The sequence below is a fragment of the Parasteatoda tepidariorum genome, chromosome 8 (genome assembly GCF_982258835.1).
Source record: "Parasteatoda tepidariorum strain Cologne lab strain chromosome 8, Ptep-v5.0, whole genome shotgun sequence".
Classification (NCBI taxonomy): Eukaryota; Metazoa; Arthropoda; class Arachnida; order Araneae; family Theridiidae; genus Parasteatoda; species Parasteatoda tepidariorum.
The window spans coordinates 31,391,403-31,414,069 of record NC_141762.1 but is presented as its reverse complement, the minus strand read 5'-3'; the positions used below and the strand labels follow the sequence as shown (position 1 = coordinate 31,414,069).

At 29.8% G+C, this 22,667-nt stretch overlaps 1 protein-coding gene across 1 annotated transcript in view; it reads left to right on the top strand.

Moving 5' to 3' along the window:
- The window catches only part of LOC107440160 (uncharacterized), a 137,565-nt gene that overhangs the window by 102,891 nt on the left and 12,007 nt on the right, over window positions 1-22,667 (top strand). Inside the window, exon 4 of the mRNA XM_016053000.4 lies at window positions 1,660-1,793. Coding sequence (XP_015908486.1) covers window positions 1,660-1,793 — 134 coding nt within the window. The remainder of the gene's footprint in view (window positions 1-1,659; window positions 1,794-22,667) is intronic.

The window sequence follows — 22,667 nt, the reverse complement described above, 5'->3', positions numbered from 1 at the left end:
TTTGCTCCAAAGGGTTTTTTTTAAAATCTAAAACTCATTTTTTAAAATTGAGAAGTTTGGGATAATATAGTAAAAAGAAGCATTTTCAATTTTTTCAACAGTTTGTTTTTATGAAAAGCACCGAACTATTATGTAGGTAGTAAAATGCTTCATGCATCTTGTAGTCAACTACAGGAGATTTATAATTCTTGTGTAAGTACAAATTTGGAGACAATATTAATGAAACGTTTGACGTAAAAATGTCACAGTTGGAAAAAGTGTCTTTTTTAAGTGACTGTATTGCTTCAATAAGCATTCGCTTTGTGAAGTGACTGAATGGCTTCATATGACTGCCACTTTTTGAAGTGGCTGAATGGCTTAAATTGACTGTCCCTTTTTTAATGTCGGCATTGATTCAAATGACTGTCGCTTCTTGAAATGACTGCATTGTTCCAAGTGACAGTCGCTTTTTGAAGTGACTGCATTTCTTCAAATGACTGTCGCTTTTTGAAGTGACTGCATTTCTTTAAATGACTGTCGCTTTTTGAAGTGACTGCATTTCTTCAAATGACTGTAGTTTTTTGAAGTGACTGCATTGCTTCCTGAATCCGATAGTTAAATTCACAAGGGTGATAAATAGCATCAAAAGCATGGAAACTTACCATAGAAAATGGAGTAGAAAATCACGTTGCGGGGATAAATATTGAGAAAAGCGTGGATCTTGTAACTCGGATTATTGTCTCCTGGGCAAACACAAGAAGCAAAACATATATCCTCGAATTCACCCGAGAAGGTTTTACGTCGTCTATGTTTTAATAGTTTTCACGCAGTCTATGGAATTAGCAGATGCCATTTTTAGCAACTCTTGGAATAATTTATTAAATAAAACAATGAGTAGTTACCAAGTTATCTTTTGCAGTCGTTTTCCGATATGATCTGCTCGAGATTTTTGCTGATTTCGCCCGCTTAATGCGTTTTGTGAAGCCATAGTCTTAGGTAAATTTCCATCCTCTCTTTTATCCTTCATTTTATCATTCATTTGGAATTGTCGGCTACATTTTCAACACCATGTTAGCCAGATATTTGCATTCTTCATAATGGAATCGGAAATGCTATTTTATCCCCTTTTTTTTCCCTCTAAATCATAAAAAAAAAACCAAAATAACTGAAGACCTAATAATTTTCAACTAGTATACTTATTATTACTGTTTATGTAATAACTGCTGTTATTTCCATATAAGAACAAACTGACAATTGTAAATTTTGATAAATTACATAGACTTACATTCGGTGAAAACCTACTAGTTTTGTTTTTTTTTTTACTTAAATAAAATGTGTGCTAGTCTTGACTAAGAATAAAAAAATATCAGGTTGATTATACTAATAAAAATACAGCAATAAAATGTTTTATCACAAAGTTTGTTGGTTGGTTAATAATTCATAATAATCAATTTTACATGACCATTAATACTCTCAGAATAATGTTTGAATTCGTCCCTTTTTAAACATTTAACATAAGAAAACTCATGAACAGAGTACGTAAAATTTTTTTTTTTCAAGATTGAACCATATAATGCACTGGGACCCCGTTATTCAAAAATTGTGATGCATTATATATAATTTTTTATTCTCAGTAAACAAACTTAGCAAAATAATTTAAGAAAAAAATTGCATTTACAGTTCTCCCAACAGAAGGACCAAAGATAACTGGAGGAGTGCCAAAATATAGAATAGGAGACACTGTTTTTGTAAATTGCACATCATCTAAATCAAAACCTGCAGCTACACTTAGATGGTATATCAACGATGAGCTGGTATGTGTTTTGTTTTTGTATAGTGGCTAATCACATTGAATGAAATTAAGTGCTCTATAAATAACTATAATTGTCAAGAAAATTATGCAATGGCGTACATTTTACATATTGTCTAGACGTTTTATAAAATGACAAACAAAAACACACAAGCATTTCATAAAGTGACAAATACATAAGAATTAACAAGAATTCTATACAAAGATTCTATGTATAATAGTTCTTTTATTTTATAAATTGCCTTAAAATATGTGTCATTCTGAGCATCAATTAGACAAAGTATATAAGAATTCTAATATTTCGAACTTTGTCTTAAAACGTCTGACATTCCATGCACTGATTAGGTGTTCTACAGAATGCTTGATTTTCATGCATTGACGAGAAAATATGCAAAATGTTATGACGATTTTAAGATTATGAATTGTTAGGAAACATTTCTTAAATAATAATTCTTCAATAAATAAACAAAATAATATTACTAAGAAAGGAAATAAATAGTTTCATCTTAAGGAGGAGATACGCTGTACCTCAGGAGGGTTTTCCTCTTAATGAGGTGATCCAGGTTCGAATACCAGCGTTGGCTGGTTGGCACAAATTTTGCTCCGGCTTGCACCAACTACAGTGCTGGCATAAAATATCCTCAGTGGTAGACAGATAATGTGTTAGTATCCCCTAGCATTCGGGGTAACCATGCTAGTTTTTCGTGTTTTCCTCTCCATGTAATCCAAATATGGGTTAGTTATATCGAAAAATAAACCCCAAAGACTAATTGTTTCCCAATGGTTGATCCCTGAGTTCTCGTGTTGGATTCAAAATGCAAGGCTAGGGAGAAGAACATTAAAAGATGAAACTGAGAATCGGCTCGACAGCTAATAAAAGAAAAGAAAACTTGAAAAGGAAAAATGCAAACAAGCATTTTGATATTGTCATAAAATTTTCTTCAATCAATTACATTCTACTAATTAGCACCATAAACAATGTGCTAAATAAGAACCCGGGCTGCACAAACAATCTTGAAATCGGTTGATTTAAAAAAATAACGTATTTTAATTTGTGAAAAAACTAACTGAAAGTTATAACAAGAGTCGAGATTTAAAAAAAAATGGAGATTTCCGAAGAAATTTCATCGGTAATAGAAGACAAAACGTATGGTCATTTATTAAAACTTTCAAAATTCACATTGGATTCGATAAAATCTTAAAGATATCAATTAATGAAAAATCAAATTAAAAAGAATGCGTCTCGTATCCAATTTTTTCTCCTTGTTTTTTTGTAATTTGAAATTTTATTTAAAAAAAATAGTTGTATATCGAGAAGTTTCCATACAGATTTAAAATTGCGAAACGCGCGGTTACGTATAATTTCTATTGACGTTATATAGTTAAATTTGCTTGATTCAATTTCTACTGAATTTTTATTTTCTCTCAGTTTTTTAACGTTTAATTTCTAATCCACCAAAATCTTAATTTGGTAGGGGAAATTATTGCCATTAGTCCAGCGCAGACAATTGGAGTTCATTGAACTGAATTTGATTACTTATGGTAAATTGGTACACTGTTAAAATTTTTATTCTAAACTATGGTAAAATAACTGGCAGCTGTCTGTTCATCCGATTAACCGTAAAGTTTACTGTAAAGAACATTTTTTTCCTTTATGGTTTTGAAACCATTTACCAAAACTATGGTTATAAAACGATGAATATAAAACTATGCGACTTTCTAACCATTTACAACTAGCATTTTTCAAAAACGTAAAAAAAAAAAAAATTATCTAACTAGGCATAGGAGCTCGGTTTTTCGTAAGGTAATGGTAATTAGAGAGTGCCGGATACAGGAAATTTTCCATGTGGTGAAGGAAATTGAAGAAATATTGTGGTGTCACCACTAGGACTCGAACTCCAGTTCTGCCGGTCATGAGATTGACAGATAAGCCCGCTCGGCTGTGAAATGTACGCCGCTGCATAGAACTAGGTAGTTTCATTAGGTGGTTCTAATTGGTGAGATAAGATTCTGGTTGTTTAACCGTATTAGGTGAACTCAGTCAATAAACAGTTTTTCTCAAACTTAACAGTTTGATTACCATTTTATTTATGGTGATCTGACTATTTTGATTAAATATGGTAAAATAATCATTCAATAAATTGTTTTTAACCATTTTTTCCGAGAAATTTTTAACAGTGTAGCAAATATGAAATGTTTTTGTCTTTGAAACGTGTACGTTTTTGTGTCTAATTTCGTAACGTAACATATCGTCTGCTATGTTATTTATAATTAACATAAATAATTAGCATATTTGAGGTCACCTGCTCGAATGATTAAGATAAGTAATAGAACGTGAAGATTCAATCATTAGATCCTAAGTTATTCTGAGTGTCTTGCTTATTTTTTTGCGCACTGTACATATAATTATATAAAAGAATCAAAATTGTCACATATTTGAACAAACGTTTTTAAGAGAAAAAAAAATAAACGATTTGAATAAAAAATTACGAAAATTATAAAATTCTATGTATCTATATAGAGTATATACATTTCAAACCAAAATTACAAAGCATCAGACTGATTAATTATTTTTTGCTAACAAGATACTTTCGACTAGCGCAAAAAACAATAAATAAATAATAATAATAATAATAAATAAATCGTCTTAAATAAATCATCGAAATAAATCAGCGAAACAGTCGTTGAAATAAAGCATCTTAAGGCTTAAACAATCTATACTATATACATAATAAATATTTTTTTTCAAACTTAAAATTGATTACCATAAAATGCTTTTCTCAAAAGAAGACATTTTTGTCAAACAAATATTATTTTTCGAAAGAACAAACAAAAGAGAAATGTATTTAAAATAAAACACAAACATAAGCCAGGCAAACACGAATGTCTTCACGTGTTTGCAATTCACTTGCGTGCACGATGGTAAGTTTCTAACGCTTTAAATAGATTGCCTAAGCATTGATTTTCATTTCACTAATATAGATATGCAAATTTAAGTGGGAGCATCTTTGAAATCACCGGGAGACCTCATCATTTTTTTAAATAATAATAATCTACTTTATTTTAAACAAAATGAGTTGAAGAAGTATTTTTTTTTTTAATTTTTTTTTTTGAAAATTGTAATTTGTTTGGTTAGATTGATAGAAAAATTGTCTGCATTGCAATGATTTTGTAAGTATAAAAGTGTTTAAAGCGAGATTTTGCTCATTTAAATTTGTTTTCATATCATTGTTTCATATATCCATAGTTTCATCTATATACGATCTAGTTATTTCCTATTTTAAATACATATCTGAAACTTTGATTAAAAAGTAGGGTAAAATCCTAGAATTGCCCACTCTTGGCGACTTTTTGAAATTTCGCCAAGTTTGCGATTATTACTGGGATAAACATCGCTTTTTTGATTATTAAAAAAAAAAAAATTATTCAAAAAAACATTAACAAAACAGTTAACAAATAAAAAATTTATTTAAACAACTAACAATTAAATAATTTATTTAAACAATTAACAATTAAATAATTTATTTAAACAATTAACAATTAAATAATTTATTTAAATATTTAACAATTAACAAGTAAATTTGCTTAAACAATTTATTTATTAAAATACCCCGAAATATCCACCGGAAACCTAGTTTGGTGAGATTTCAAAAACTTGCTCGGAGAGATTTAAAAAAATCACCACGGGGAGGGCTATTCATGCCAAAAGTAGAAAATATAGTGAGAACAAAAAATTTTTAATAAATTATTCGGAAAACTATATTTTATCTAACTTAAAGTTTAAATTTATATACATTTGCTACCTTTTACTTCAAGAAAAATGCTGATATAGTTGGAACTTTGCATTTTAGTTGACATATAAAAACGAATAATAAAAATGGTTCTGCTTGATGCTTGGGAAAATTTAGCTCTACATAGCTCGCGTGAATTCTTCATTTATACAGTTATCAGTCCATTTCGAAGATTTGGAAATCCACTCAAGTCTCAAGCACTCTTATAGTAGAGATTTTTTACAAAGAAATGGTGCATGATCCTTAGTTATATAATTATTATGCTATAAGGTGGGAAAACTTAAGAGGTACTCGTCATTGACGTCACACTATCGTACCACCCGATGGGAGTTTTTTTTTTTATAATAATCAGTTGCAAGATCTTTATTATAAGAACGGAATCTTATATTATGATTGAGGACTTCCTGGGAAGTAAAGAAGCGAAAATATTTTACAGATTTAATATCAAAAGATTCGTTAAGGGCTTTTATATATATGTATATATGCATGCATCCATGCTTACATAGTTTAAAAAATGCAATATTATGAATATATATATTTATATATATATATATACATTGGTGTGCAAAACTTAAGCAACAAGTGGTTTTTCGGCCACAGCTCCCCTACAGAGTATAAAATAGCCATGAAATTGCAGTATAATATGCACGTAATTCAGTAGAAAGATTATTTGTATGCAAATTTTCGAAGTAAAACGTCGTAGGTGATGTAAGTGTACGTACACCTTGTGGGTCGGCGCGCGCAGGTCAAAGCTGTGATAAAAGGATGAAGAGCACCGTAGTTAAAGACATTCGCTGCAAGTGCAAGTGATTTGTTTTGTGAAACATGTCTTCAAGAAATCATTTAGATGACTTTACTCGAGGAAGAATGATTGGGAAGCTTGAGGAGGGGCGTAGTGTGACCACTGTCGCCGAAGAAATCGGGATCAACAAAAGTGTTGTTTCTCGTGCCTGTAATGCCTTTAAAACTACTAGTACAGCTGTTCGGAAGGTTGGTGGTCCCCGTCCAAGGAAAACAACACCAAGAGATGACCGTTACATTGTCTTCCATGAGAAAAGAAACCGTTTGCAGTCAGCGAGCGCCATATCTCAGCAACTGTGCACAGCCACAGGACGACAAGTATCAAGATTTATAGTGGCCAGACGCCTCCACAAAGATGGCTTATTTGCTAGACGTCCTGAACGCTGCATACCTTTAAAAGTTGGCCATCGGCGGCATCGTTTAGAGTGGTGCAGAGAACACGAAATCTGGGCACCTCATCAATGGAGTCGCGTACTCCACACAGATGAGAGTCGCTTTAGTGCTACAAGCGATTCTCAATGTCAGTTGATCTGGAGAGAGGTTGGAGCTCGATTTCATCCCAATAAAATCGCGGAAAGAGATCGTTACGGTGGTCCTGGAGTTGTCGTCTGGGGTGGCATTATGTTGAACAGGCGGACTGAGCTTCAGATCTTTGACCAAGGTTCTGTAACTGGAGACCGCTACTGCAATGAGGTAATCCTACCCCATGTGCGTCTGTTCCGAGGAGCCATTGGACCAGACTTCATTTTTATGGATGACAATGCCCGGCCACACCGTACTGCTAATGCTCAAGAGCTACTGGAAAGTGAAGATATCACACAAATGGATTGGCCAGCTTACTCTCCACATCTAAATCCCATAGAGCATGCGTGGGATGCATTAGGGAGACGTCTTGCGACACGACAGTATCCTCCTGGTAACACCCATCATCTGAAAGATGCGTTAAAGGAGGAATGGAGACATTTACCCCAAGAACTCCTGGATAATCTGGTGCTTAGCATGGAGAGACGATGCCAAGCAACAATTACAGTAAGGGGAGGGCATATCCCATAATAGGGAACATCTGCCAGTTGTACTTACGCTTCTTCAGGCAATCATGTGTAAAGCCACTATATGTCAAAAAAAAGCCTTTTTTTGTTCCACACCCTACTTTAAGCTTTATATTCATTTCTGTGCCATTATTCTTTTACCATCGCTTAAGTACAAAATAATATACATCGTATTCAAATTTCATGTCAATCGGATGATTTCTTGTAGAGTTATGACAAAAAACGCACTTGTTGCATAAGTTTTACACACCAGTGTATAAGCAAAATACCTCTACAAATTTACTAAACACACAACAATGCGTATTCTTTTGAAAGACGAAGAGAAGAAGTTATGATTTAAAAAATTAAAGTTCGAATAATTTAAAATGCAAACAGGAATTACTTGCATCACGTGCCTAGTCTTATTTTGCGTGCATAGCAAAATCTTTTTATCTTTCCAAAAAGTTTGCACATGCATTGATTTCCATTAAACTAATACAGTTATGCAAATTGCATTTGAAGCATCTTCAGTCTCGTCGAGCTGCTTTATTATAATTTTAAAAAATCTTTTTAATATGAAAAGAACTCAATTCGGAAAGAAAAGTGTTTTTTTTTTCTTTTGAAAAGGAGTTTTGTTTTTAATGACGAAAAACAAGTCTAGTTAAGAAATTTAGTAAAAATGTGTTAACGCTGCCATAAAAATCTTTTTTCTAATTTTTTTTAAATTTATTTTGCCTAAAATATTCATGGCAATACAATTTTAAAATTCTTTTATAAACAAAGTTCTTTTATAAACAAAATTCTTTATAATGATATTCCTTAAATAACGAGTAAAACTGCTTTTAGTTAAAAGAAATATTTACAAGGAAATCCTTTTCATAAGAAACTAGATTCTTAAAAAAAATAAATTACTACATTTAAACACTTTATGTTCTAGTTTATTTACTTAAAAATAATGCAATGTTTTAAATAATAAACTTTGATTTCTATCGTTTTTGTTAAGTTACTCTATTTATTTCTGAGTTTCTATTGAAGGTTAATTTTTTCCTCATTGTTTAATTTTGCATTTGTTTGTTTAGACTTTATTTTTTCTTCTTTCACAAAAATTCTAATAGAACGCATCTATAATCTTAAAACTAGTTTTTAGGCTTTTAACAACGTGTAAGTTAAAATCTTTTTAAATTCCCGTATGTAGTATTCTGATATATATTTTTTTAATCAGGTATTCATAAAAATTAAAACTTCAAACCAGAGATATTTAATTGCACTTCTTATGAAGCTTTTCATAAAGCTTTTTATAAAGCACTCAGTGTGTGCATTTTTGTAAAGTACTCAGTGTATACATTTTTGTTTTCCCTTTCTAAAGGGAAAAATATATGAACAATGAAAAAATATTTTAACAGATTTTTATGAATGCACAATAGTTACACTTGCTATACATTTAATATATATTAAGTGTTTTTATTATATACAGTAATAAATACTCAATATATATTTATAGATTTTTTTGTAAAAACACTAAAAATTTCCCACTAAAAGTAAAAAATTAATATTTGATTGACTAAAAAATCTAATATGTAACTTCTAATATCTTAATAAATATCTAGTGTATGTAAAATCTATTAAAACCTTAACGGAAATAGCTAAGGAAACGTGATTGAAATCTTCCAAGATCAGCTTATTAATTTCCAAAAATATCATTGCAATCCCGTTTTACCATTTTTTATCTGATAATTTCATTTTGATAACAAAAAGTGGGAGTGTAATTTAAAAATAATCAAACTATATTATAATAAACGTAAATGTGAGGACTGGATAATGATCTCAAATCTCATCTCTTGCTCATGAGTTCTTACATTTTAATACTTCTACTTAGCATTTTGTTTTGTTCTTTCGAACGGTATGGTAACTATATGATATCATATGTGAACAAAGTTATTTTTATAATAACATTGTTGATGCATACTTTAAAAACTTGATTTCAGAAATGAGGTACCATAATTCTATTTAATAAATTTGACAAAAAATATTTTATAACGCTTTTAAAGGCATCATACATATGAATATGCAACTGCGCGTCACAGAAAAACTGAGCTTCACTTCATCAGGTTATCAGACAAAATGTCAATGAGAGGAAAATGAACTCTAAAAGAATAGATGAGTGAAAATGTCTACCTACGAAGGGGAAAAAAAGTTCAGAATCGAATCAAAAACAAGGAACCGATAAAAATAATAGAGAGAGAGAGAGAGAAGAAAGAAACTACAAATTTAGAATTAAAGAAGAAGATTTTTGCTGTTTTAGTTTTGAAAGGCTATTATGCTTTCTTTCTTTTAGAGCTGGTTGAATATTTTTACTCATTCTTTTATATTCTGTTTTATCTTTGTCATCTTTGACTATCTGATAAAGCAAAGCTCCTTTTTTTCTGAAACGCTTCATTTCATTACTCCACTTGCGTTATAACTAATAAAATAAAAACATTTGTTTTCATCACTTTATTTTTTTTATTCATAACATAATTTAGGTTTAAAAAAAATTTAATAAATGGCATATTTTGCCATTTTTACTGTTCATGTCAACTAATATTAATGTGAACTGGAGAAAATTCAGGTTCCTTCCAAATTTTTTTGGATTCTTCTTAATATCTCATAAAACCTTTGCTATTAGTTTGTTATAAATATTCAATTAATTGTGTACGGCTCGGCAAAAAGCTAAAAAACGCAGACTTTTTTAAAGGAAGAATGATGCAGAAAAATAATTTTTTTATTTAGCAACAATTAGTGCGCCATTTTACATTACTTTTTCTTAAAAGAATCATATCCGATAAATGGCATCCTCTATTGCTGACACATTGATGAACCCTTTTCCGGAAGTTGTGCATAAACCGCCATTATCATTTCCGGTAGAATGCTGTCTCCATTTCAGAATTTAGACCAGATTATTTTCTTTTCAGGTCAAAATCTGTTGCTCTGAAGTTTATAACACAAACTTGAATATTTTCTGTTTAAAATAGAATTATGTGCCCATGACCCAAACGACTGTGATAGACGGTTAGAATAGTGATCTCTGAACCACTATTTTGAAAATACTCCTCAGCAGAAACACAAGATGCTTACCTCGCCATGTATTTGCAAATAATGAAAATGGCACATCTACCACTAACGATTGATATCACCTTCATCACCATACATTCAACTCAAATCACACAGCGTCCTCTACAAATACATACTGCCGAACCCTATATATGTTAATTTGATATCAAAATTCATTCGATCAATTGGATCTAACCTGTCCAATTAGATCCTATCGATTGGATCAAGCTGACATTGTAATATACAAGCATAGATTATGCTCATGTACAAATGAGGGCAATGCAAATTCTTGCATTTAGAGTTCGGAAGATTTCTCTTACGAAATGTTTTTGTATACATTTTTGAAGCTCAAATGTTTATTTAAATTGTATTTCTGTGTCACAAAATGTTAGGAAAGTTATCATTACTATCCCTTCTTAATTTAAGGAATACAAAACCGAGATAGATTACCAAATAATTATTGTTATGTTTATTCTATAGCAAAACTCAAGATATTGGCTTAATTTAAATTTATTCTGAAGTTATATATTTTAATAAAAAAGATCATTACTATCTCTATCTACCTTTTACTTTAGTTTTGAGCATTGTCTTGAGATTTTGATATTTTATTTCCTGCACTCCTGAGTCTTTGTAAATAGTACCTAGCTGATATGAATTAAAATAAATATCGAAATAAGCATTTATTCATAAAATAATTTGAATTAATCTGATATTGCAGAAGTATCCAGTTATTTTAATAAATTACCGTGGCATATGAATGCTACTTAACTTTGATTTTGAAAAATCTACCGGATGAATAAGATTACTTCTCATTTTAAATCTAGCAATTTAACGAATAAATATAATTACAACTCTTTAAAAAATTTTAATTAATTCATTACTGTGCTGTAAACATTTAAATTGAATCAACAAATTTTTAGCCATTTTTACCAAAAACCTTTACGGAACAAAAAATCTGATATACAGTAATTTTTACAGTAATATTTATTGTGAAATCACGCTAACTGAAAAAATAAAACTGTAAAAATTACATTATAAATTTATTTGATGAAAATGAATTTTTACAGGGAGCCAGTACTTTTTACTATAATTTAATCTGGATTTCTTACAGCATACTTAATCATACTCTAACATAGCAATATATATATACGTCTAGCCTTAAATTTGCAATAATCTAAAGGAACAAATCTAATAATTTAAATGAATCTAATTATCCAACACAATCCAATAGTGAAATGTGCGCTATTTTTATATCAAATCTGACGCATTCTAAAAGATTAATAATTTTAATACTACAACAACATTCCAATCTAACGATTAAGGTAATATTTCTTATGTGCTTACTACTTATAGAACTGCCAAAAGCCATAAAGATGTTTTTAATACGTACAGTTAATCCAAAACAAATTAACAGATAAATTGGCTTACTTTGAATCTCAACTAAGATTCATTGGAACGAAGGCAATTACTCCTTGCATTGATTTTTTTTCATAAATCAGTCGCCATTTAAATAATTAAGTCGATTACTACTTACAGCAATTCCAGCAGGTATATATGCTTACTTCTTACAGCAGCTAGTAGCACTGTTTAAATGCTGAGATAATTAAATAATAAGATAATACGATAATGAAAATGATATACATTTCATTGAGTAATATATGTAAGATACACAGACATTAACAACCAAGTCTACTTCGAACGGCTTTATTATATATTATTAAGTGAAGTAAAACTTTATTTCTACATTTAATTCTCATGCGTTAAAACTAATAATCTCGAAATAAGTGTCGCAAGTTCATCCTCGAAATTTCTTTTTATATAATGTTTGTATTAAAATGGAAACTGTATATATGATCCAGATCTAGTTTTTACAGGAACTACAGGATCAGTAAATGAGAGTTTCTGGAAATGCATAAAATCTTTTTCCATTTACGCTTGCTCAGGCATCCTAATTTCAAATGAAGTGTCAGTTTGATCTTCTGTGGCAGAATTTCTTGAATCCTCTTTTATGACATACGCTGGCTTTACTCTATCAATGCTGACTTTAACTTGATTATATTTTACCAGAATTACGAATATTTTGTCGTTGCGCTGAACAATTTTGTGATAACCAGAATATGGAGCTGTTAAGGATATTTTCTCAGAATCCATTCTGAGAAATACATGAGAACAAGTCTTTAAATCTTGAAATACAAAAGTAGGCTGGCTTGGTGTTGATATTGGTCTCAATAGCTGTTTATGTTACTTCAGTTTGATTTCAAAATCATTTTCAGAAATTTGCTTTTATTTTTGTGAAAAATTATCCTGACTATTGTAAATTTTCACCATAAATCATTTCAGCAGTTAAGCATTTTAATTTGTCCCTGCATAGGCAGTTCATTGACTCAACTTTTTAGAGACTCTGAAGGAACAACTCTTTAAGACTCTTCACAGACTCTTTAAAGTACAATGACATCGTTCTATTACATTATTATCTTGTGCACGATAGGCTGTTGTACGTGTTACATGAATTCTAAACAATATTGCTAGAGAGTTAAATAAATCACTTCAAAACTGGCTGCGGCGCTCAGTAGTGACTGTTTTAGGCACTCTGTACCTGGATATTTAGCCATTATATAAAGCTTTCGAAATTTTTTCTGGTCTTGTATCAACTATTGGAATAACTTCTGAACACCTAGAGAAGCGATCTATTCATGTTAGACAGAGAGTAAAACCATTTGATGACGGCATAGGTCTTATCAATTGATATTTATATGATTATAATATTCATTAGGAACTTTAAATTCATAAGGTGTTGTGTATATGACGAGTTTTTTTAGTCTTTTGACATGGATTGCAACTTTTTTTATAAATTTGGCTATGTTTTTTTCCCGTTAGAGCAAATAAATCGTTGACATACTGATCTTACTGTTGCTTTAACAACAGGATCAGCCAGTCATGCACAAAGTGAAATACTGAAAGTCTTTGAACCTTTGATATGTAAGAGCGAATAAGATTTCTTAAAGTATCACAATAAAGATAGGTTATTAGTACTAGAAGATAGGTACTAGAAGCTTTCGAAACTTTAAGCTGGTATTAGAATCCAACAGCTCTTTTAATTTACGATCATTTGTTTGAGCATTAGCTATAACAGCAATATTTAAATAATTTTTTGTATAAGGATTCTGAATGCGAGAAAGTGCATCGGCACAATATTTATCTGAGCAACTCATGCCGTGTATGAAAATTGGACTATAAGATTTATTTGATTAATTTGCCTTGGAAATACCTTATAAAAGTTTTGAGTAAAATCATGAGTGGTTTGGGATCCGTAAAATTCATAAAATCAGATAATTCTCTCTAAGGTAGAGTGAAAATATTTAATAGCAGCAAAGATTGACAAAAGTTCACGTTTATACATTTCTGATCAGTTGGACTGATTTTTCTTGAAAAGAAACCTGTTTGGGTCTAAAATCCTGAATTGGAATTCGGGTTTAAGCTCATATAACCAAATTCGAGGAATCAGTCATAAGATCAATTATTGTTTATTGATGAGCTAAGTGCGTAACATCTTTCAATGATTTCTTTAAATTCTCAAATGCTTCATTCGTTTCAGTTGTCCAAATCAATAGAGCTTCATTGTCTTTTATTTCTTAATATTGCATAATATTTAAGTAATGATTTCTAAGCTTCTCTGTGTATGAACCAACAATAAAAATTAAGTACTCCAAGACATTTGCGAGATTCAGTTACATTATTTGGTTTGAGAAAATTTTCCATAGAATGAATTCGGGTAAAAAATTCAATTTTTCCGGGTAAAGAAGATATGCCCTTTTTATTAACTGACATTCTTCGATAGAAGAGGAAGCTATTAAAATGTCATCTATATATATAAAACAGTAATCTAAACTTTCCAAAATTCTGTCTATCAGTTTTTGCATAGTTTGCACAGCATTTATTTAAAGGAAAATCATGTAATTGACATCGAATAAACCAAATGGCGCTATAATTGCAGTTTTCTGGATGGCCTCTTTACCTGATGGAAAACTTTTTTTTTACATCTAGAGTAGAAAATACGCATTTACCACTTCCGGGTTACAAGTATGTCACTCTGCTTAACTTATCCAATAATTAAATAAAAAGATAATAGAATATTGAAAACTATATACATTTTATTTACACAATATTAATATGATATTTAAGGGGACACTGGACGTTCAGAATGAGAAAGGTCCTTCAAAAAACCATTATTTGGCTTTTGCAATATTTAAAAAAAAATCCCATTCAAACAACATACCGTGTTTAAACTGTATTTTTCTTTACTTAGATATAAAACTATAAACTTGCAGAAGCCCTTCATACATCAATATGGAGTTCTTGTTGACATACTTACTTTTTTTTTCGTAATGGAAACTCCGAACTTCAAAAAATTCCTTGCGCACCAGTTTCTGTTTTCGTGTTTCTTTCTTTCTTTTTTTTTTTTTTTTTGAAAATTAGATACTCTTTGAAGTGTCCTGCTTAATTTCAAATGCATTTGATTAACTCATCAGAGTAATTTATTTTTTTTAATAAATGAGCAAACACAATTGATGCGTGTTTTTGGAAGAAAAAAAAAAGAAAAAAAAAAAAAAAAAAAAAAAAAAAAAACTTTATATCTTGGTGCGTTGTGTTTTAATACGGCAACCATAAGCACTTTAATTTATTTAAATACCCATAAACAATTTGGGTAAAAATTGAGTTAAAAAAATTAAAATTCACTCGCTAAGAACTTTTTAATTATCAAAAATTAAAATCCATATTTTTGGATATAATTTGAAATCTAATTATATTTTTTTCTAAAGAATTGCATTTTCTTCCATTAAGGTATCAATATTTTTTACAAATTTCAAAATGATCGAAAAAAAATTTCACTTTTTTTGCTTTGAACATAGGTCTTCTTTAAGAGACAGCGACATTAAAAACCAAGCTCACTTTGAACGATAAAACTATTCGCGATCGCAACGAACTATAGGGGGCGTTGCTGTATGAGATGCATACCTGCGATTTCTGTATGAACCGTCATTCGGTTACTCTGGAGACGTCTTTAATGTAGCGTGTAGCATTGTAACGTTCCTTCTTTAATTTGGCTTATTAAATATTAAAAAAGAAAAATGTTTGATATCCTTCCTTATACAACCGAAAACTAGATGGTATCTCTTTTTTTTTTAAAAGAAGGAACATCCAAAACACACCTGAAAAATATTTGTAAATGAACAGAAAAAAATATGTATCTTCTTATTAGAGTTAAAACCTAATGCCTGAGAAATAGTTTTACTAAATTTAATGATATAACCTGAAAGGCCTATTTAAACTTTACATTCCATAGTTTTAAGAATCATATTACTTCAAACATTAAAATAAGCAAAAAGTATACATAAGCTTCATAATTTTATGTAATTTAATTTTGTAAATAAAGTTTTTTAACAAGTAATTTTATCAAAAAATTTTAAGTTTTAATAAAAATCATTATTTAGAAACTGAAAAACGTAAAGTAAAGAAGGCTTACGATACAAAAAAAAAAATAAATAAACAATTCTAAAAGTTCCTTATATTAAAATAAACAACTTCAATATTTTTTCTTTTTTGACTCATAATCGGAAGAAGAAAACCATTCTACAGAAAACTATCATCAAGAAAAAAACTATTTAAAAGTAAAATTTTTTATTTTATAAAAATTAACACTTACCTGCTTTATAAATCAGAAGAATTCCAAAGTGATTTGCTCTTTGATTTTTGTTACCATTTTTTAGTGCTACGAAAATGCGTCTTTGCGATTTGCCAAAAATAGAACAAGATGCAAATTTATTTTTTCTGGAGCGAAATATTTTGCCCATTGTCCACCGAAATCCGATAAACTACTTTGATTTTAAATAAAGTGTTTCGTTTCATGATTTGTCACAAAAGTTTTAGGTGTAGATTGGCGGCACTTAAAAACAGCCAAATCTGTAGCTGTTGTGGCGTTAATACATAAGTACCGAATTTTTATTCATTCTTTTCTGTATCAAATTACTTGAAACGTTAGAATATGCAAGAAGTATACATAAACACATAATGTTATACCATTTATGTTTTCAAAGAAAGTATTTTGACAACAATTTTTATCAAAAAATTATAAACTATAAAACGGAAAATGAAGAATTCTTAGGATAAAAACGATTTTAAGAATTCTTTACATTGAAATAAAAGCTTTCATATAGTTTCTTTTCTTATAGTTCTTAATCAGACGTAAGAAACCATTCTGTAGAGAACTATCATCAAATAAGAAAAAAAAGTTTTACAAGCTAATTTTTTGTTATAAAAATCATAACACTTACCTTCTTTATAAATCCGTAGAGTTCCAAATGAAATGTTCTTCGTTTGAAAGTTTTATTTTCAAATAATATGTGCATAGATTATCCCTTTATTACTTTTACATAACATACCACACATCAAAATTTTATATTTGTAAGATCTCGATATGAATTTGAATATGTAGTTTAAAAACATAACAGCTGAATTCTAGTTGAAATTATCTATTCTTTCAAAACTAAGAAATACTTACCAAGAAAACGATAAAAAATTTATTAAACATCAGCACAAATGACACTATTTCAAGTAATTTGGTTGACTCTTTATTGTTGTTTTCCGAATTATATAGATACAGAAATATATACTGTTCTATAACAAAGAAGAATTCTATAACTATTGCAGTTCTTGACGTTCTGAATTCACATTTCTTTATTGGAATGACGAAAGCAATGTTGACTTCATTTTAATTTGTAATGAATTGAAGACAGAAAAAATTATTTTACCGTAATATACACATCTGTAACAGCAAGTGATCATGAAATTGTAAGTTATTTTGTTGGTAATAGAAAGGTAAAAATTATTGAGAAATTGTTCTTCAAATGCTTGGCGCGTTCTGCTTCAATGTTTAGTATGTTCGGGTTAGTTTTTTCAACTTCTTCAGCTGTTCCTTAGGGAAATTTTGATTTTTATTTGCTGTTAAGAAAATGGCGTCCGTCATGGCCGATGATTTTGATGGAACTAAATGAAAACGTGATAAATTAATGTCTGATATTTACAGGCTCCCGATAGAGGGCGTACTCGAGCGTTGCGATCGCGAATTATACATCATGAAGTGAAAGTGAAACTTATTTCCACATTTAATGATTATGTCAATCTTAAAAATAAGTATTTCAAAGTAAGTGTTGCCACTTGTTCAAAGTAAATTGTACAAAGCAATATGACTACTACTTACAGTAATTACAAAACAATCTAATACTTTTTCGATCTAGTTACGGACAAAATGTTTTGTTGTTTTCTGAACTTAAGAAAAAATAATTCGACTTTCATCCTCATAAAATACATCATAAAATAAGTCTAAAATATTTAAAGAACAGAAAAACTTGAAATAATGATGGAGAGTTTCTTTTTGTTAAACCTTTTCAAATAAAAATAAAAATACCTTTTCTATAGTCTCTGCCGTTACTTGTGATTAAAGTTTGAATTATTTTTTATGGCAAAAAGATTTAGCATGCTTGAAGCATATCTACAATAAAGATAATTTAAATGTTCCATTAGTATTAGAATAAATTCTTATCTGAAGAATATATAATATTCTGGGTTTTCCAATTATCTCGAGTCTCTAGTACGGCTAAAAGTATTACGTTTCTTTCGAAAATTTGGAGTTTCTTCAAAGCATATCTCAATTCTTTGAAATTTCTCCATCGTTAACTCAATAATGAAACAAACTCTTGGAGGACGAAAAATCCATTATTTCTTTTACACGAGTATAAATACAGTTTTTTTTCCCGTAATGTCTTGTATCAATTATGTATAAGGAATTGTGACTTCAACGGATTGCTTTTGTTTGAATTAAAGCTAAAAAAAAATAAGAAAAAAATGAGAAACAAATCAAATAGGTATTGAGATTAGCTTAAAAACAGAAAGAAGATATTTGCATATTTTATTTGCATAAATATTAAGTGACTGTTTGCATGGAATGATTTTTATTCTAATTCGTATTGATTTTTAGTGACTTCATTTCAAAAAGTATTAGACTTGCTTCAAATTTATGTTTACATTCATGATACCGAATAAAAGTTTACTTTCCTTTCAAAATACTGTTTTTTCATGCTTAATTAAAATTTTTAGAAAAATTTTCAAGTGATAGGGGCAAACTTTAACATATTCCTAAACTAAAATTAAATTTGAATTTACATTTAAAATTATTTTTGAAATCGTCATAGTTTTTTTTATGATTTATTTATTATTAGCAGCCATAAGCAACATGTGAGTGACCATAAGCAACATGTTAAAAATCATAATTTTCATATTAAATTATTTTTAATAGTGGTAGTAACAAATATTTCGCTATTCTTATTGTTAACGCTATTCTCATAAAAGCTATTCTCATTGTTGAATATAAATTTTACATTAATATAGACAAATATTTGAATAAAACATTATCAAATACAAAGTGCATCATGATCCTCAAACCTAGAAAACCATTATTTTGGATTTACCTAAAACAGATAATACGGATAATTTGACCCTCATAAGAAATTAATGCCATGCCGAATTAACTTATTTTTTTAATGAATGAATGTTGTTGGTAATACAATACATGAAAATTTTCAGAGATTAAATTTTTTTTAATTATAATGTACTGATAATATAATGAGATAAACATAACAAATTCAACAAAAACTAGAATTTTCAATACTAATGTTAAGTCTGTCCTACTATATTTATCTGAGAAATATCACTGTAATAAAAATAACACGAAGAAACTTTAAGTATTTATTAACATCTGTTTCAACATTCTTTTTAAAGAATATTGCGTATCAAGTGGTTCCATAAAATTTGTAATGCAGAATTCATTTTTCAAAGGCAAAACAGAAACCGATTGATCTTGAAATTGATCTTGATCAATTGATTAAAACAAAAGTAAATGGAAATGGTTTGGTCATCTTTTAAGTAAACATAAAAAATTTAAAGGGAAAGCAGTTTTTGATTGGAACCCCCAGGCAATAGAAAAAGAGGAAGACCTAAAATACTTGGCGCAGGACGATTGTGAAGGAAATTAAAACAATAGGAAAGACACGGAGAGAGAAAAAATATTTGGCCACAAAGAGAGTGAGATGGAAAACTATGATAGATGCCAAATGCTCCAATTCTGAGTTAAAACGAATATGTTTGCATATAATATATCGAAATAGTGTAATATGGTATTACAGATTATTCGTTCGTTAGAGAGCAAGTCATGCAAAAATAAACAAAAAAAATAAGATAAAATTTTGAAATGCAAAGTTCCATCTATTTTAGAGATTGAATTATATTAGTCCATCTATTTTCAAGCTATTTGAAGTTTTATTCTGTCCCTTGTGATGTTAAAAGGTATGTTTCATATATTTTAAAGACTGAACTCTGTTAATTAGATGTAATCACAATTTATAGCCATGCACAATTTATAATTCCTCAATAAGCCAAAGACTGAATTCGCAATACGTAATTGGGGTGACAAAGTTTTCCTCAACAACCATACGCGCATTGCAATCAAATTCACAAATGTTGTACAAAACATGCAAGCCACGTGCAATTTTGACAAATTGCTGAATATTTCCTTATCAGCTAATTTACGAGGACGCTATACCGCGAGAAAAACTTTTCATCACAAATTCTCTTTTACCTTCATAAGTAATTTCAAATCTAAAGTTATTCTGGCAAATACACGAAGTTTAAAATACTTAAAAGAACTTTTCAAAACATAAAAATGAAAACGAATTATGAGAGAATAACTTAAAATAGCCAATGGGGAATTTCTCTTCCTATAATTGGTTTTCATTTCAATATTTTTTAAATTTTTTCAGCAGAAATTTTGAATTTTTTTTTAAGCTTTAAGGCTTAATCTAGTTTTACCTGAACTAATTTTTTCTATACTTTAAATTTCAAATTAATTACAGATGTGAAGCAGAATTTTTGATGTAGGGTTTCTCCCATGGTATTGAGTCATCTTAACTCCACTCACAATTCGTACTACTGTGGTAAGTGACAGTACTTGATTCGGTTCACGAAAAAAAAATTCATCTGAAAGTTTTAGAGATAAGAAAACATCAGTTGCGTCCCCTAGAGTTTAGATGAGATTCCATTAATTAGAGTGATGTTCTTTATCCATGTCTTAATTCGGCTTTTTCAATTTGCGTAAATAAAGATAGTTAATTACACAATAAATTTGTATTTTGGTTTACACGCCAATAACTGTTTACTACTAATTATTTTTTGTTCAGGATTGTAATAAAAATAACTGTTTACAATCTGCGTGCACAGGATTTCAGTTGCAATTGCGAATTTTTTTAATCTAGTAAAAGTCCAAACGAGCTACTTTAGCCAGGGAATCTAATATACTTTATAATTAGTATAAGTGGCTGGGTGGCGCAGTTGGTTTGTCGTCGGCCTTCTGAGCCCAAGTCTGCGGGTTCGATCCCCGGCCCAGACCCTGGATTTTCGGGATGCAGAAATTCCTCGGCGGCCATGTCGCATTATGCGGCATGTAAAAGATCCCTGGAGTGCCTTATTGGCTCTTGGCATTTCCGGCAAAATTAAATTCCTAGTGCACTTTAGCATCCAAATAGAGTCTCGGTGCTGCCATCTAGTGTGGCAGAAACTAGACGTCCAAATTAACATGACCAACGGTATCTCACCCATTGTGGTGGTCCTGAAAGAGTGGATACCACCACTGGAGAACGCACTAGGTCTGCTTTATTTTAATATCGTAATCATCGGCAAGACCGACTGTGCAGCTAATTGGAAATTAAGAAAAAATAATTAATGTAAGCTATTGCGACATTTTTTTCTAAGTTTTACAAATTTAAAAATGGACGCATGAAATTTCAGAAATGAATGTTTGATATGAGGTGGGAAAGACTCTTTATTGGCTGTTTTTCATAATTTTACTATTCACCATACAAACTTTGAATTTTGATACAGTATATTTCGAGACATTTTTGAAAAAAGTCAAAAAATAAGAAATTTTAACCTCACATGTATCTCAAAAACATTAAAAATGGATGAAAAAGAAAAGATCAAAATTGCCTGCAAGGTGTTTCTAGCATCAAATTGTATTTTTGTTTTGAAATCCTCGCATATATTTTTAAATATTACGGATCACAGTTCATTTTTAAATGAGAAAGAAAACAAAATTCTTATTTATTAAGTAACAACGATAATGAAATATATAGCAACTAATTAAAGCAGGGTTTAAAATATGGAAGACTGTCTGATTTCCATGGAAGGCAGAGTGAAATTTAACATATATAATTAGAAAAAAATTCATCGGGAAATTTCCATATGTCTGTTAGTTTAGCACCGCTTTCCTCAATTATGATTAACAAGCTTTCGTCACAGCTACTGTGTTTCAGTCAATTAAATATCAATTAACAATTCTTAATGTGTATTAACCTAATATTTTAGGATAGTAGAATATATATTAATAACATAGATTACAGAGCACCTTGTCTATTAAAGATTTTTCAAAACTCTTTGAAACATAAATTATAATTCTCAAAAAATTTCCTTCCACATTAAAGTTCAAAAGATACATTTAATGGGACAGGGTACTTATAAAAATTACAATAAAAAATTTATATTGAATAAAAATCATTTACTATTTCTTTCAGCTTAAGCAGTTAAAAATTACAAGAGCAATTTTATTTTAAAATAAAATGAAAAAGTTTCACACAATACTGTAAGAAAACACAAATAATTAAGATCAAAAAGATAAAACTTCTTTGAAAAAAACGCGCTAAGAAGCAGCAGAAATTTCAGAAAAAAGTATCAATACAAAACAAATGAAATAAAATAAAAATATGACCACCGAAGCCGACGTCTTCAGGGGGTACCGGCCCCGGTAGCCATTAAAAACAAAACCATTTCTATTTGAGGGAGAAGCAAAAGCTTAAAATATCTCCCTCAGTACCCCGATGGTTTTGTATAGAGGTCCAGGAAAAACAAGATACATTCAAAAGAATAAACAAATTACGAAAAGAAAATCAATAAAAATCATCAGAAAATTAAAAACTCACAGTCACAGGTCAAGAATCAACCTCAAAAGCGGAGGAAAAGAAAACACTACAAACTGAAAAACAACGCCCCCTATAATAATGCGCA